At 45.0% G+C, this 14625-nt stretch overlaps 1 protein-coding gene across 2 annotated transcripts in view; it reads right to left on the bottom strand.

Annotated features, from left to right (window-relative positions):
• Window positions 1–740: 740 nt before the first annotated feature.
• PSMA5 (proteasome subunit alpha 5) overlaps window positions 741–14625 on the bottom strand; it is a 19261-nt gene continuing 5376 nt past the window's right edge. Inside the window, exons 3-9 of one of the 2 annotated variants that reach the window (XM_025216340.1) lie at window positions 11576–11702; window positions 10037–10104; window positions 9051–9158; window positions 8883–8941; window positions 7040–7142; window positions 4815–4901; window positions 741–1035 (exon numbers count right to left, since the gene is read on the bottom strand). In XM_025216340.1, coding sequence (XP_025072125.1) covers window positions 958–1035; window positions 4815–4901; window positions 7040–7142; window positions 8883–8941; window positions 9051–9158; window positions 10037–10104; window positions 11576–11624 — 552 coding nt within the window. In that variant the 5' untranslated portion in view covers window positions 11625–11702 and the 3' untranslated portion in view covers window positions 741–957. The remainder of the gene's footprint in view (window positions 1036–4814; window positions 4902–7039; window positions 7143–8882; window positions 8942–9050; window positions 9159–10036; window positions 10105–11575; window positions 11703–14625) is intronic. The other variant, XM_025216341.1, reaches the window with a different exon arrangement.

Raw genomic sequence — 14625 nt, 5'->3', positions numbered from 1 at the left:
CCCCCCCCCCCCCCCCCCCCCCAATGCTCTCAAAAAAGTGATGCTAGTCTGATCCTTAATGGGACAATCTCTACCAGAAATCTCAAAATAAAGTTTAACAGTATCACATCTGGGAAAGACTCAACAGGTATGAAAACAAGACTTTGGCATGCCAGTTGAGGGTTTAAGTATTTTACTATGCTTTTTTTCTTCTTAGTAGGAGCTGTGAAGTAACGAAGAATACCAGATCCAGTTATTGATTTTTACAACCTTTAGAAGCTAAAGCTTCATGCAAACCTCATGTATTAAGTCAGTTAACCATGACAAATCTGGATAAGCAGACTACCTTTTGGACAAACTGAACACACAAACACGGAGCACCGGACACTAGGTCCAGAAGCAAGGGAGATACGGATCATGTTTGATTACAGAAAAGGCTGGTTGGTATGTCATAACTGCATTCTCCACAAGAGGGTGTTTTGCTATTGAGTTGTCAGCACAATCTCCTAGAGCAGCTGCTGGAGGTCACGCCATGTCTGGGAACAACCCTCAAATTATGCTGCCCAGAAGAGCGTGCATAGCATGGCAGCAAGTCTTTTGGGAGGGATGACAGATCCCAGACATACAGTAAACCCTGCATACAATGTATTACCCTGAAGTAGTTTTTTAAATAGCTGAGGCTGTTCTATACCTGCTCCCCATTTATTTGCTAATAGTTTAACCTCCCCCCACTCCAGAACTCCATTATGAGAGACCCAAGATAGAGTAACAAAAGGATTTATTCTCATTTCCTCTTATTGTAGATCGTTTATGTACAGAAACGGTAAAAAAACCTTAAGAGCCTTCTAGGAAGAGCAAGCAGATATGTTGCTGGAAATAAAATCATGGGCACTGGAAGGAACTGAAAGAAGTCAGTTCACTTTGATCAGGGAATGAGGCATTTGAGGGAGTCTCTCTTTCTCTATAGCTCCTTGTTTTTCAAATATCCTTGATGACTTCTTCAAGCTCTTCTTTCGTGTACATGTGAAATTTCATTCCAGGTTCCACTGTTGCCAGCTAGAAAAAAAGGAGGAGAGGGTTAAACGTAACTGCGCACTTGCATACGTGAGGAAATGACAGCACGGGGCATGGAACAAAAAGAAGCCACACCAGAGAGCAGCTGTTCCTTCTCAGCGGCCTGATCTGCCAGCCCAGCGAGATAGCTCCAGCCTGTAACATGCTCTTTGATTCCCTAAAATAGCTGCCTGCTACAGAAATAGCTTCTAATTGATTCAATCACCCCATAGTAGCAGCAGCTCAGAGAAGTGCCTATGGGGAATGCTCAGGTTCTGCTTCTTCCTGACTGCAGGGACAGATGGGTTATAGCATTAGTTCTTCAGCAAACACTTCTCAAAAGGGGGCTCAAACCACAGGGCAGCCCAGACCCATTTTAACCAGTCATATGCAGAAAAACATTTCTTTGCCCATCAGCTTTAGGGGATAATACCAAGGGGTTGGCAGCTTTCTTTTTTAGTATCCAGGGTTACAAGCAGTGTCTTGTTACCCAGGGTTTAAAAAAAAAAAAAAAAAAAGGCTGCAACAACTTAGATCATTAAGGGACAAGTTGTTAATGACTACACTGATTAGCAAAATTAACTTCAATCTCCGACCACTCTGGCACTAGGCAGAAGGGATAGAAAGCCTGCCACTGCTGCTATGCATCAACAGAAGAGATGCTTGGTACCAGATGCAGAACAAAGGATCTCTGCGCATCCTGAAAGCTCCTGGGTCCAACTGCACCCCTCTGGGGGTGCCCAAAGACACCAAAAGGGGAGAAAGGAAAGTCATTAAGAGATGCGGGAATTAAAAAGAACCTTTAAAGCCAAACTTTACAATGACTGCTAGAAAGAAGGCAAATGTTAAAGTATCCAACATGAGGCACTTTAACTGGAGCCAGCTTTCAGAAGGGGAGCAGTACTTTGTCAGAAGTGAGGCATATGTTAAGTTAAGCATCCAAAATAATCTGTAATAGATTTTGCCTCAAGTGATGAATATCGTGTTTCCCATCCCAGATCACTATTCAAAGATACTCAAAAGTTATTCAGGTTTTCCCGGCCTGTCTGAACCTCCTTCAAGTCTAAACTTCACTCAATCCCCTTGAGTGAAGTCTTGTCAGGCGAAAATGAACAGTCACTCTTCAAGAAAAGGAGCAAAGTTGCTTTTGATGCTCTACTGATGCTTTAGCCAAGTGGTCAACACATACCCATACCTTGGTATTATTTACTATTGTTTGCATGGCATTTTTTTTCTACCGAAGCAAGGGGTTGGGTCTAAGCATAATGCATTTTCAAATGTAAGCTAAATTTAGAGGTTGACATATTTTGCCTTCCAGCCTACTGTAACTTTAGGTAAAACATTTCTCAGGCAGAAGAGCGACTTGAGTCTACCATCACTTTAATCCTAACATTACTCTCATACTTACCCCTGATAGTGATTCTCAATGTGCACAGAGATATGCAGAGTACAGTTAAGCCCTGTTAAATGAGGATCTCACATATCAATGTAGAGTAATGTGTACGGTGTTTTCTTCACACTGTGCCACAGGTTGTCCAAAGAAAATACCGATTTGCAAGGTTTCTGGGGAAGGTTCAAGATTACAATCTGAGAATCTAATTCCCATCCGACATACTCTGCTTCCCTTCTCAGGACAGCCTAGTTCTTTTGTCTCGAAAGAGGATCACCAGTATTGGATGCTAAAATAACTTGTACAATCCAAGAGGCAAGACATGCGGTTGGTGAAGGGAGGCCAATATATGCGGTTGTTCCAATCAAAGGCATCACCCATAAATATCCTTGTTGATGGTCCAGGAACAGAGACACAACTGTAACATCACTCCAGTACTACCTTCTACAATGCAATAAAGTTATATTTTTCTTCAATGGCTAGTACTGTTCAGGGGTGGCACATAGAGCACGTACCCTAGATCTGAAACATTACTATGCTTAATGGGTTACATGAAAAAAGAAATTTTAAGTTATGGCATTCTTCAGTTTCCTTCCTTACCTCACACTTCTCTTATCATTTCAGCAGCCATCTTTCAGACAGCCCAAGTACTCGTCCCTCATGACTCAAAAAAGGTTAGGTCCCCCCACATCAGAGGCTGGGCACCCAAAAATTAGAGGATGGTTTTGAAAGTTGGCACCAAACTCTTAATTATTTGGACAAAGCACTCAAATGGGACACACACACAGCCCTGTTTTATAACAGCTCTAGAGATTGTTACTGGCATGATTTAAGCAGCAACTGAGTGAAGGGAGGAATAAAGAGGAGACAGAGGGAGAAGAGCAAATTAGTAGTCAGTTACATGATTTTAACATCCAGTCTCATAACATGTAAGAATAAGTATAGTGCAGACATGCTCAAGTGTCTGCTCATCCATGCTCCATGATAGCGGGAGAAAACTAGTTAAGTTTTCACTTGCTTCTAAAATGTTACACACTTGGGTCATGATATATTTTGCAAAGCTTCCGTTAACCGCTAGGAAGCAGAGGTTAGCATAGAACACATTTATTCTCAAGGGTTTGACAGACTTCAAATCTCTCTTTAGTCTTTCTGTCCAACAGAAATTTTTGGCAGTTATCCAAGACTGAATATAGCAAGTCCTGACTGTATAGTTTTCATTCCTTGTAATATTATATGTGCCAGGGAAGCGTGGAAGGGTACACCCTAAAAAAAAGTTACCCTGCTGTCACAGGCCTGGCTTACTTTAGGGCAGGAGTGGGCAAAATGGTGGATCCAGCCAGCGGCTAGACTCCATTTCCCAGTAGCCCCTGCCCACATGGCTGTGGCCAGTTTCCATGGAGACCCGAGGAGCTACAGAGACCCGATATAGTGTGGGGCCAGGGTTTCCATGGAGACCAGCCCCAGCAGTGCTGGCAGGGTGTGCTGCTGGGCAGGGAGCTGCTCCGGGGCTGGGGCTGGGATCCTGTGGCAGTGAGTGTGGTATGGAGCTGGGGTGTGCAGGCAGAGGATCTCAGCCCTGCTCCAGCTCCAGACCATGCTGTCACCGCCGCAGGACCTCAGCCCTGGAGCTGCTCCCAGCCCGGCCCGAGCAGCGCTGGCTGGTCTCCATGGAAACCCTGGCCCCACACTGTCACAGCTCCACCATTCCTGGTGTCTCCATGGAAGCCAGCCTGCAGTGAGGTGGGCAGGAACTGCTGGGAATTGGAGTCTGCCACAGACCCAGACCAGCCCATCGGCTGGACTTTGCCCACCCCTGCTCTAGGTTCTGGCATCAACACTGCCAGCAGGAGACCCAAAGCTTTGCGAATCAATATGAAATCAAGTCTAGTCATACTCTGGGACTGCTGCAGGACTCCACTATTTACTCAAGCAAGCAATCACAAGATTATCAGCAAAAACACACAAAACAAGATACGAAGAGAAGACTTCTAATCTTGTTTTGGATAGGCCAACCTAAGCCTCTAACAATACACGGATATTATGGGGATAGACGCTTAAAAAAAAAAATGTAGAGATACAGTGACCCAAGCATCTACCATCCTGAGGAGAGACTGAAGGTTTTTAGAGTTAGAGAATGGCCCCCTCGTTTTAAAATTTTAAATATTCTCTCACCCCAAGTCACTGCTGGGACATGTTCTTTTTAAATAAGTTACCTTATCTACAATCAACTAACTTTCTCAATGAAAAAACATCATGAAAGACAAATCTATAGTACAGCCAGTTAAGTCCGAAATAAAAAAGCAAGGAATAAGCAAGGCACATTTTTCTTTCAGTCAAAATACTAGAGAAACTCCTTCAATGTTCAAAATGCCAGGACAATAAAGCAAATTACCTCAATATTAGTTGCATTCAGTTTCTCTTCCATGACTTGTTTTAGGATGATGAGAGAAGACTTGATTGCTTCTTTCAGTGTCATTGACTATTTAAAAAAACCAAAAACAAGTAAAAAAAGAGTTAGCAACTCTTTTTTCCTTTTTCTGATTTCCTGAACACACCCATCCACTTGTTTCCCTGAAGGAGAAAGTGCCACCTGCTCCAGAAACCTTGCACCTCTCCAAAATACCAAAGAAGCCATCAGTGGCAGAACATAAAAATGTAACTGTATCACATGCATGCCTTCCTTCTGCTCTTTTGGCAATATATTTTGGACAGGATAATAACTAAGAGTCACAAGGTACACAGTTTTCCTTGCTGTTTGGGTATATCACAGTCCTCTAAGGATGTAACATGACATTTTGTTAAAAAGCTATGAGGCTACTGCAAGCTACTATTGCCTCTTTTGACAGTCCCCCTTAAGAAGGGTCTAATTTCAGAAGTCATCCAAAACAAGTGTACTAGATGTTGGTTGCAAATATCTAGTGGTTTATGGGTTTCTCACAGAACAAAAAAAATTCTGGAAAACTTGGACTTTGTTAGCATGAGTCCCTCCACAAGTCAGCTTGCAAAGCCAAAGCTCTAGGCAAGCCTCAAGAACTGTTATTAGCTGATAGTATTCATTCTGGTGTGTAGGGCAGGGGCAGGCAATTATTTTGAGAGGAGGGCCACTTAATGAGTTTTAGTGAGCTGTTGAGGGCCACCTGGGTAGCCCCACCCCTTGACCACTGCCCCACCCTTGTCACCATCTTGGGACTGGAAGTCCCACCCCTAACCCCTGACTTTTACCACCAAAAGTCCCTCCCCTTGCCCCCCAGAAATGCTCCTTTGTGGGGCGGGGGGGCGCCATCTTTAAAACAGAAAAAACCAAATCACACGCTAAAATGTTATAGTAGGTGTTTGACTTTTAATTTTATTACAAAAAATATTTTTGTCATGATTTGTGTTTGCATAATGTAGAGAGACGACTGCATAATAACTTAGAATAAATTCTTAGTTTTGTATATTTGTTGGGGGTGTGTAGGAGAGATGTGTATGGGGAGGCATAGGGTATGTCAGGAGTTTGTGTATATGTGGGGGTTGTGGGGGCAGGGTGTGAGGGAATGAACTCAAGGGAATGTTTCAGAAGGACCCCCCCCCAGCCCCTATAGTGCACCAGCAGCAGGCAGGACACAGGTGCCTGGTGGGGCGTGGCTCTGGCCAGTGCTGCACATTACAGCAAGAGGCGCAACCTCCCCCAGGTTGTCTGTATCCCTGGTGCTCCCTCCCACTTGCATGCAGCCCCTGCACTTGCACAGCACAGGAGGGAAGCCCCACATGCTGGAGCTGGCTGCCTTCCCTACTGGGGTTGCGCTGCACTGCACAAGAGAAAAGCCTCAGGCACTGGAGCAGGCTGCCTTCTCCACCGGGGCTGCACTGCAGACAAGGGAAGCCCCAGGCACCTTCCCCTGGGTGGTGGGGAAGGCAGCCAGGTCCAGTGCATGGGGCTTCTTTCTGGTGCTGCGCAGCCCGGGCAGGGAAGGCAGCTGATTCCAGCATGTGGGGTTTCCCTGCTGTGCTGTGCGAGTGTAGGGGTTGCACGCGAGTAGCAGGGAGCGCCAGCTATAGAGGCTTAGGGGAGGCTACACCCCTCACTGCAAAGGGCAGTGCTGGCTAGAGCTGTGCCCTGCTAGGCACGAGTGCCCCACCTGCTGCTGCCACTGCCTGCTGGGGCTGCACACCATGGGCAGGGAGTGTGGGGGGAATCCCCACATCTGTCACCCTCCCTCAGACCCAGGGCCATCCCAGGGCAGGGAGGCAAATGGGGTAACCATGCCAGGCCCCGTGCTTTGGTGGGGCCTGTGGAGCTGGGCGGAGCAGCGGCTCTGTGTCCAGCCACTTACTTACTACCCCTCTGCCACCAACGGTGGCAACAGCTTCTTCAGAGACAGAGGTGTACACATGGGTGCCTCACTCCCACCATCACAGGCAGAAGGGCTGGGCAGGGCACAATTTGTTGGTGGGTGTCACAGGCCAGATGACAGTGCTTGGTGGGATGCTTCCTACCCTGATAAACACCAGCCTCAAGTCATTTAGTCAATATGCCATGTAACCAATTCTGACAAAGTGGGGGCAATACCTTACAGGATGTTGCAAGGACCAGCTGGCCAATCAAAAGATGGAATTTTGAGCTCATTCCATTACCTTGTGGTAAACCTCTTGCAGAGAGCTCTGTGCACCTTCTGAGGCAGACCCAATTGCTCTTGCATCACACTGTACAAATGTCCCTGAAGGATCCATGTGAAACCTGCCAGGAATACAGTTAAGAGTGAACACCAGACAGTATATCTTATGGCACAACATAACAAAATGCTTCATTAGAAATTTTAGAATAGTGCAATATTCTCTGCAGAACCCAGCTTACAGATGGAAGCCAAGAGAAAGAGAAAGCAATTTCTCATCTGGGTGTAATTAACTTGTGGCTATGCAAAACTCATTACCACAAGGTATTGTGGAGGCTGATAATTTAAACAGATTCAAAAGACAATTCATGCAGGATAGGTCCACTAGCAGGCAGTAGGCCCTGCATAAATACTGTTTGTCTTGGCATCCACACACTGCCTTGTAAGATACAGAATACCAAGCTATCTAAAAGCAGGGGGTGGCAACCCCCAGCACATGTGCCAGAGCATGGCATGAGGCCATTTTGCTCTGCACACTACAGCCAGTCTGGGCTCTGGGCAGCTGCCACTGGCCATGGAGCCAGGCTGCTCTCAGCAGGTGATGGGGAGGCTGCAAGCCCTGCTGCAAGTAGCCCAGCCTCTGTGGCAGGCAGTAGCTGCCCAGAGCCTAGGCTGGAATGCCAGGCAGCCAGGAGGCTGCAAATAGCTGCACCAGGGTTCAGAGACCTGGCCCAGCTCTGTGGCTGCTGGCAGCTGCACGCATGCTTCAGGGTGCACAGTGGGGAAGGGGCCAGGGCTGCACTGCCACAACAAGGATCGGGCACTTCACAGCTCCCCCACCATCTGCCCCAGTGCATCAACATCTTTCAAGCCCAGGCTAAAGGTTTTTCTGGTACTTGGCCCTAAAAATGTTGCCAACCCCTGATCCAAAGTCATCCTTGCCCTGAATAGCAAATTGGAGGGACTGCTGAGACAAAAACACCATTTACTGATAATGCCTAAGGGTTTAGGGAGGGAATCCTGATCTGAGCCGATTGTGAGGGAGCCAAAGGATCAAGAGAGACCCTGAAGCAAACAAAACCCAATAGGTAGTCAGCAGTAACATAGTGAAGGGTAGGCAAACAAGGGACCAGGCCCAGACATCACCTTAGGGGACATCTTACCTGTCCTGACTGTTGCTGCCATTCTAGACTGACAACCAACCCACACACTGGAGGGTTCTGCCCAGGGCACAGAGCTTGCTTGTTATGCCTGTGATAACTGTAGCTTGGCTACCCTGATTAGAGTTGGACACTTGTTCGGTCACACCTCCAACCAATCTTCATAGAAGGAATGGGATCTCTTGTTGTCATGAGAGCTGAGGCCACATTTACCTAGAGGGGCAGACCTTCAACTAGAGATTCTTCTTACTGGCTGTCCCTCTAACTGCATTCATGGAGCTTTTCCCCTCTCCAGAAAAGCCTGGATCTCTGAAACGTACTAGTTTCTTGTTACAAGTGCTCCACCACCTCCCTAAGGAATGTTATAGCAAGCTCCTGGTATTATATTACTAGTGGCTCTGTTAGTCCTTTTAGAAAAGTATGAGTTCTACCCATCCCCAGCTTACTTTAAAAATTGTTTTAAAATTAATGTATACTACAAATGTCACATTCTGCCAGACACTGAAGAGGCATCCTTTGTACTAGCCAACAGGCATGTTACAGGATTAGTATCTCTGTCAAGTGCGTATGACGATAAGCCCCATGCGTTCGGTTTATATGCAATCCTAGCACCAGTCCTTAAACAAAACACCTGAAGCACCATAAGAGAGACATCCGCCCACCCTTATAACAATGGGTGTGATGCAATGAACATGGTGGACTTACAGCTGGGGTCCTTTTTCATCAACACCTCCAAACAGCAGCGCTACACCAAATGGACGAGACTGTAAAAAACAAGCCACAGAACGTTTGAAAGACCGGAACAGTCAAAGCAAATCAAAGAAAAGCCACTAATGTGCCCTCAGAACATGTCTCATAGAGCTCTCAACTTACCATAGCACCTGGATCAGCATCCTCCTCTCCAAACTGCAGGGCTAGGTTCGACACAGCTTGTGTCACACTCTCCACCGTCATGATTTCATTATATGTAAACCAGTGATTCTATAATGGGGAGAAGTTGGGGGGGAAACAAGGGGTTGAACTATGCCTTTCTAAAAGCCAGTTACTACTTTCACATGATTATTGGTTTATGAGCGGCCTGGCAACAAAGAATGAAACAAAGGTCTTGAAAGTAGCAGGCCTGCCAGGTAGCTTAGCAATGGTACTCCAGACTATCAGTTCCACTCCCTGTCTTAGCAAGGTCTGTGTATTAGAGGCAGCACATTCAGTCACTGGTTGGAGACAAAGTAAGCAAAGTTCTGTGTTACCCACAAGTGATACCCCAAGCTAGAAGAAACTTCAGGAGAAAGGGATCTTCAGGTCTGGCTTGGGATGGAAGAACCATCAATTCACAAGGATCATACTTTCTTCATAAACTGTGGGTTCATTCCTTTATTAGTTTGCTACTCCTAAAAGGATGTTCAATACTCTGGAACACTAATGAGTGTGAATGCAAAGCCAGGGCATTTGTCCTAGTTCAGAACTACACTGCAGAAAAGAGGGAATTATAAGCTACTCCAAAAGAAGGAAGTGTGCCAATATGCTTTTACTCATTCATGCAAGCTGCAAAGCCCCCAAGGAAGAGCCCCTCTACTACAGAATTATGGTCATTTCCCTTTTCCCACCAAGTTATTATTTATAAAAAGAAAAAAGAAAACAGGAACTGGGAAAATATAAACATTAATTCTGCCAAACACCAGAGATGTCAGTAGCTGAGTTTAGTTGCAAATTACTCCTCCTGCACACATCTATTTGCCTTTGCTACAAAGGGCTGCAAGTACCTGGGTCCACTATATGGCATAAGAAGAATCTATTCTCAGAACAAGTCTCAGGAAGGGGAAAGGCAACATTTTAATGAGAGGCACTTAAAAAAGGGTTACCTGTGTCTCCACTCTTGCTTTGTCAATTAAAGTCTTTGCATCAGCTATTAATCCACTCATAGCACATCCTGGAACAAAAAAAAAGGGAAGAATGGGACAAATGATGTTAGTAATTTACGAAGTACATTTGTCCTTTGCAATCCCTCAAGTGTTTCACTAAGTACAAGTGCTAGTTCATGCACAGGCAAAATGCAGTCAACTTGAGAGAGAGAGAGAGAGAGAGAGAGAGAGAGAGAGAGAATGTATCCACTGTGTATTACAAGACTTGCTAGAGGCGAGTGTTTATTATTCAGCTACCTGAACGAATGCCTTACCATGCTGTTGGTGCTTGGTTGCATGGAACCCAGAGCTAAGATCAATGACAGTTAAACAAAGGTCTTCAAATCATCCATTCCACCCAACAAAATATTAATTCATTAAAACAGGAACCAGTTCTAGAACTTCATATGAAAAATCCAAGCAGCAGAGCCTGAACCTGCTAATATATTCACCCTTCCTGAGCACAGTAAAGGCTGCAGCACAGTAAGAAGGGAAGACACTTGCCAACCTCCTAACCATAGGCAGCAAAATGTAAGAGTGATCTAATTAAAAGGGTCGTAGTAAAAGGCATCCAAAGTGCAGGCAGGGGACTCACCACAGGTTTGCAAGTGGGGGAACTGGCATGAGAGGATCCAGGACATTATAAAGCTGAATATTGTAAAAAGCAGCCAATAAGTAGCCTTTCTATTTAGCTATTTGTTTTAAATGTGCAGAAATGTCATCAACTTGCATGTTTGCAGTTGATTGAAATACCAGTTTATAAGTAAAGCACATTTTAATGCCATATGGTTGCTGGGACATGGTTATGGGTTATAATATTAGAAGAAATCAAAAGGGGAAACTACATGCCTAGAAAAAGCCTGTACACCTCCATGATTCTCACCAATTTTCACCATTTAAAAGAAATGTTTTAGAGGTCCCTCTTGCATGCATGTGCATGGGGGGGGGGGGCGGGGCCAGGGAAGGGCAGGGGGGGGGGGGGCAGGGACAGGGGGGGAAGAGAGGCTAAGAGAACATAATTTGGCAGTAAATCTTTCTTGGGGCCCCCCATGTATGCAGGGGCCTGCCTTGACCAGAAGAACAGGCTAACATTAGTACTCCAATCAACAAACTTCCAGCATACAAACTGGCCCTGGATCAAGCTTTTACATTGCCATAATTCCCTCATCGCCTAGATCTAAATTTGGGGACAAGCTAGCCTTAGGGAGGTCACACAGGAGTGAGGGTTACAGCTGCTGCTTCCTGCTCCTGTAACTATGCCCTGCTGGCCTGGAGCCTGGAAAACCAGTGACCAGAACCTGGTATTTACTGGGAGTTCAACAGTCATTCCCCATCCAAGAAAGTCCAGGTCTTTGCAGATTTGACTTCAGAAGCCATATTTCAGAAGAAGACTTTCATTAAACTTCTCTAGGGAAGAGAGTTCAATTACACATTAAGGGTTTGACAGACATCCACACATCTTACCATAAGATTAAAAAATATATAGTAGCTCATCCTTACCTATATGAGAATCTATTTCTACAATTTTCTCAATACTGCTAGGTTCCATAAGCGGAGACGTGATTCTTTTCTCCACAGCCAGGCAAACACCCTCTGATGTCTGGATCCCAATGGCTGTGGAACCAAGCTAAGAACATAACATACAGTTACCACCACAATCCTTAATCCAGGCTGTTAGGATATCTACAGTTGGTAGGCAATTACATGAACACCCCTCCTTGAACTACACATGTTTTTATCTCACAATAGTGCACCTGCAACAGCAGAAACAGACTGCATATACAATAAATAAAGTTTATTCACAACAGATATAGAAAAATACATAATGATGGTTGAGTTTAAAGCATTGCAATTTAATCTGAGAACCTGGAGAAGTCGAACTGCACATCTAAACAGCTGAGGAGTTCATCAGAATCCAGAAATCCTTTCACAGAATTAGTCCATATCTTCCCTTCAGCAGAGGTTTACAACCACTGGGCAATGACCCACGAAGGGTTGGCTGCCAGGTTGCGGCACGGGACTCCCGCTCAAACCCCCAACCATCCGCCCGGACAAGTGGCTTCCATCACCAGCAGGGATGTGCAGGGTCAAAGCTAGTGGGTGGGTCATGCCCGGGAGGGAGGCAGCCAGCTCCATGACCCTGTTCCGCTCCTGTGCTGGTCTGCAGGTTGGGAACTACTACCCTAAGCTATGTCATCATAAGATCACTTTTAAGAAGTCTAAAGAATTTGAAGGGCCTCATGAAATCTAATTTGCGTTTTGCATAAGGAAGGTTTTAGACATAGTGGTTGTTTCTAGGCAAAGACCTTAAGGCCAGATGCATTTGAATTAGTTATGTTTATTGTTTGATTTTCCTTTTAATTCCATTTCTGTCAAGCTGCTCGCCAGTTGCAAAATACATGGAATGTTTCACCCACAGACAGAAGAAACAAGTTCTCTGAACTCTCATGTTATACTGCTTTCCATACTGAATTTAGATTTCAGTATGTTAGTACTTTGCTTGTAACACTTAGGGTTTGTCAACGCTAGGAAATTGATCTATATAGCACAGAGAGTAGAATAAGAGCACTCGTGCGGTAAGCTACGCTAATTTAATTATACTGATAAATTTCCTCGTATAGACAAGACCCAAGTCATTCCAGATACATTGAACAGAAAGAATTCCCCAATTACAGGAGTTGCATAAAGACACTCACTTTTAGGCTGCCTCATGGATTGGGGTCTTGAAGTCTTAAGTTTACTAGCAGCAGGTTTAGTTTTGGTGAGAAGCGATCCTTAGTTATCTCAGATGCTTAACTCTCAATGAACACCTGACACTATTTTATTGTACTTATGAAGCACGATTCTTGTTAGAGGCATTGTAAAGGTTATATTTAACATGCCCCAATTTCTTCCCCTGCAAAGAGAAAGATATTCCATGCATCTTGAGCATAGACAAAACTCACCTAAGAATTTAAAAGAGCCTTCTGACCTGCAAAAATGCAGTGCATTTGTAAGCTTAGTGATAGAACTGATGGGAACAGAGACAAGTGAATTTATCCAAGGTTGAAGACCAATGTAACATTTGAAACGTTTCAAAGCTTAACAGGATTTGAATAGTTTCAAAAACAGAGCATTCAGGTGCAGGCAGATGCACATCCCCCTGTAGCCCCTCCCTTTTCCCAGAGCACTTCTAAATTGCCAAGTCAGCATGCAGCAGTGGTGCTCTCCAGCTAGGGAGTATAACAGTAGGCTTGCTTAGTCCTGTGGCTCTACTGTCCTCCACCCTAATGGGAAGGGGGGGGGGTGGAGAGGTGGGAGGGGAAGGGGTATAGCAGACAGTCAATGAGCACTCCATGTCCCTTGGCTACTGCTGATCCTAAAGATTGCCAGTAGTGTCCAGAATGAGATGGGGGAGGGGGAAGTGCTGCATTGTGGAGTGCCTGGAAGGCCAATCTACTGTAAACAGTTAATATGAAAAGATACAAAGCTGCACCTGTCCCTCCTCCGTCACCCCCCCCCCCCTTTCCAAGTACACTTAGCCACTTCTGGAGCATTTTATCAAGCTTGTGTGTCTGTACACTCACTTTATTAAGCATTTCAAAAGCATTTCAAATGTTACATCTGTTTCCAGCCTAACAGATTAGATTTCCACAATCCTCTGCTGCATATGAAAACTGTGAAAGCTTGGGCAGTATATAAGACAAAGGTTGGGGCAAGACTGGATTGTGGTAACAAGACTGACGCAAGAAAATCAAACTCTGCTAATGGCTTGGAACCCATTAGGTGTCGAGACAGTGGAGTGCTTGCAGTACCCAATACCAGACCCATGCCATAAAATAATAAAGGTGGTTAAAGTTGTTGGCAGAGACCTGAACCACTCATCACATGTGTGTGTACTTAAGAAAGCAAGAAAAGCCTGGGCCAGTGTAGCCAGTGAAGGCAAGGAAACTACATATGCATTTCAATTGACCTAGCAGCTAAAGACAACAAAAGACTAAATATGCATTTCAAGAGAAACTTGTAAAAGGTACAGGAAGAGATTCCCTGTTCATGACAAATGCACCCTGCTCACATTAACAGGCACAATATCTAAGGTGTAATGTATGTCTGGAGTTTGGTAAACAGACAATACCAGTGCAAGCTATTGCAAATTTGCCCCACTGACAAACAAATACCCAAAGACAGGATTGGTGACACCTCTAAGGATCCTGTTGGACCACTCAGACCCATCACCTGTAAATTAATCTATAACTGTAGGAGCTGCAGAAATGCACAAGTCTTCACACCTAGATGATCCAGAACAGGAGCCAGGCAATTAACAGTTAAGATATAATAATCAACCTGTTCCTCCCTGTTTGTTTGGACTCTAATTGGCCAACTGTCAAAAAATGCTTTGAAGCCATACAGTTAAACAGTAGAAAATCTAAGCAAATATACCAGCAAGATGTGTGTAGTCCAGACCAAGCCATCCTGCCACCCAGCTGACAAGTGAAGGATCCAGGCTTTGAGGCTGCACAAGAACTTCTTCCTGCCTGCATTAGGTAAAGATCTCTGTGCAGCTAAGATAA

Source organism: Alligator sinensis, unplaced genomic scaffold (genome assembly GCF_000455745.1).
Source record: "Alligator sinensis unplaced genomic scaffold, ASM45574v1 scaffold872_5, whole genome shotgun sequence".
NCBI lineage: Eukaryota > Metazoa > Chordata > Crocodylia > Alligatoridae > Alligator > Alligator sinensis.
This window is presented reverse-complemented; position numbering and strand designations above follow the sequence as displayed.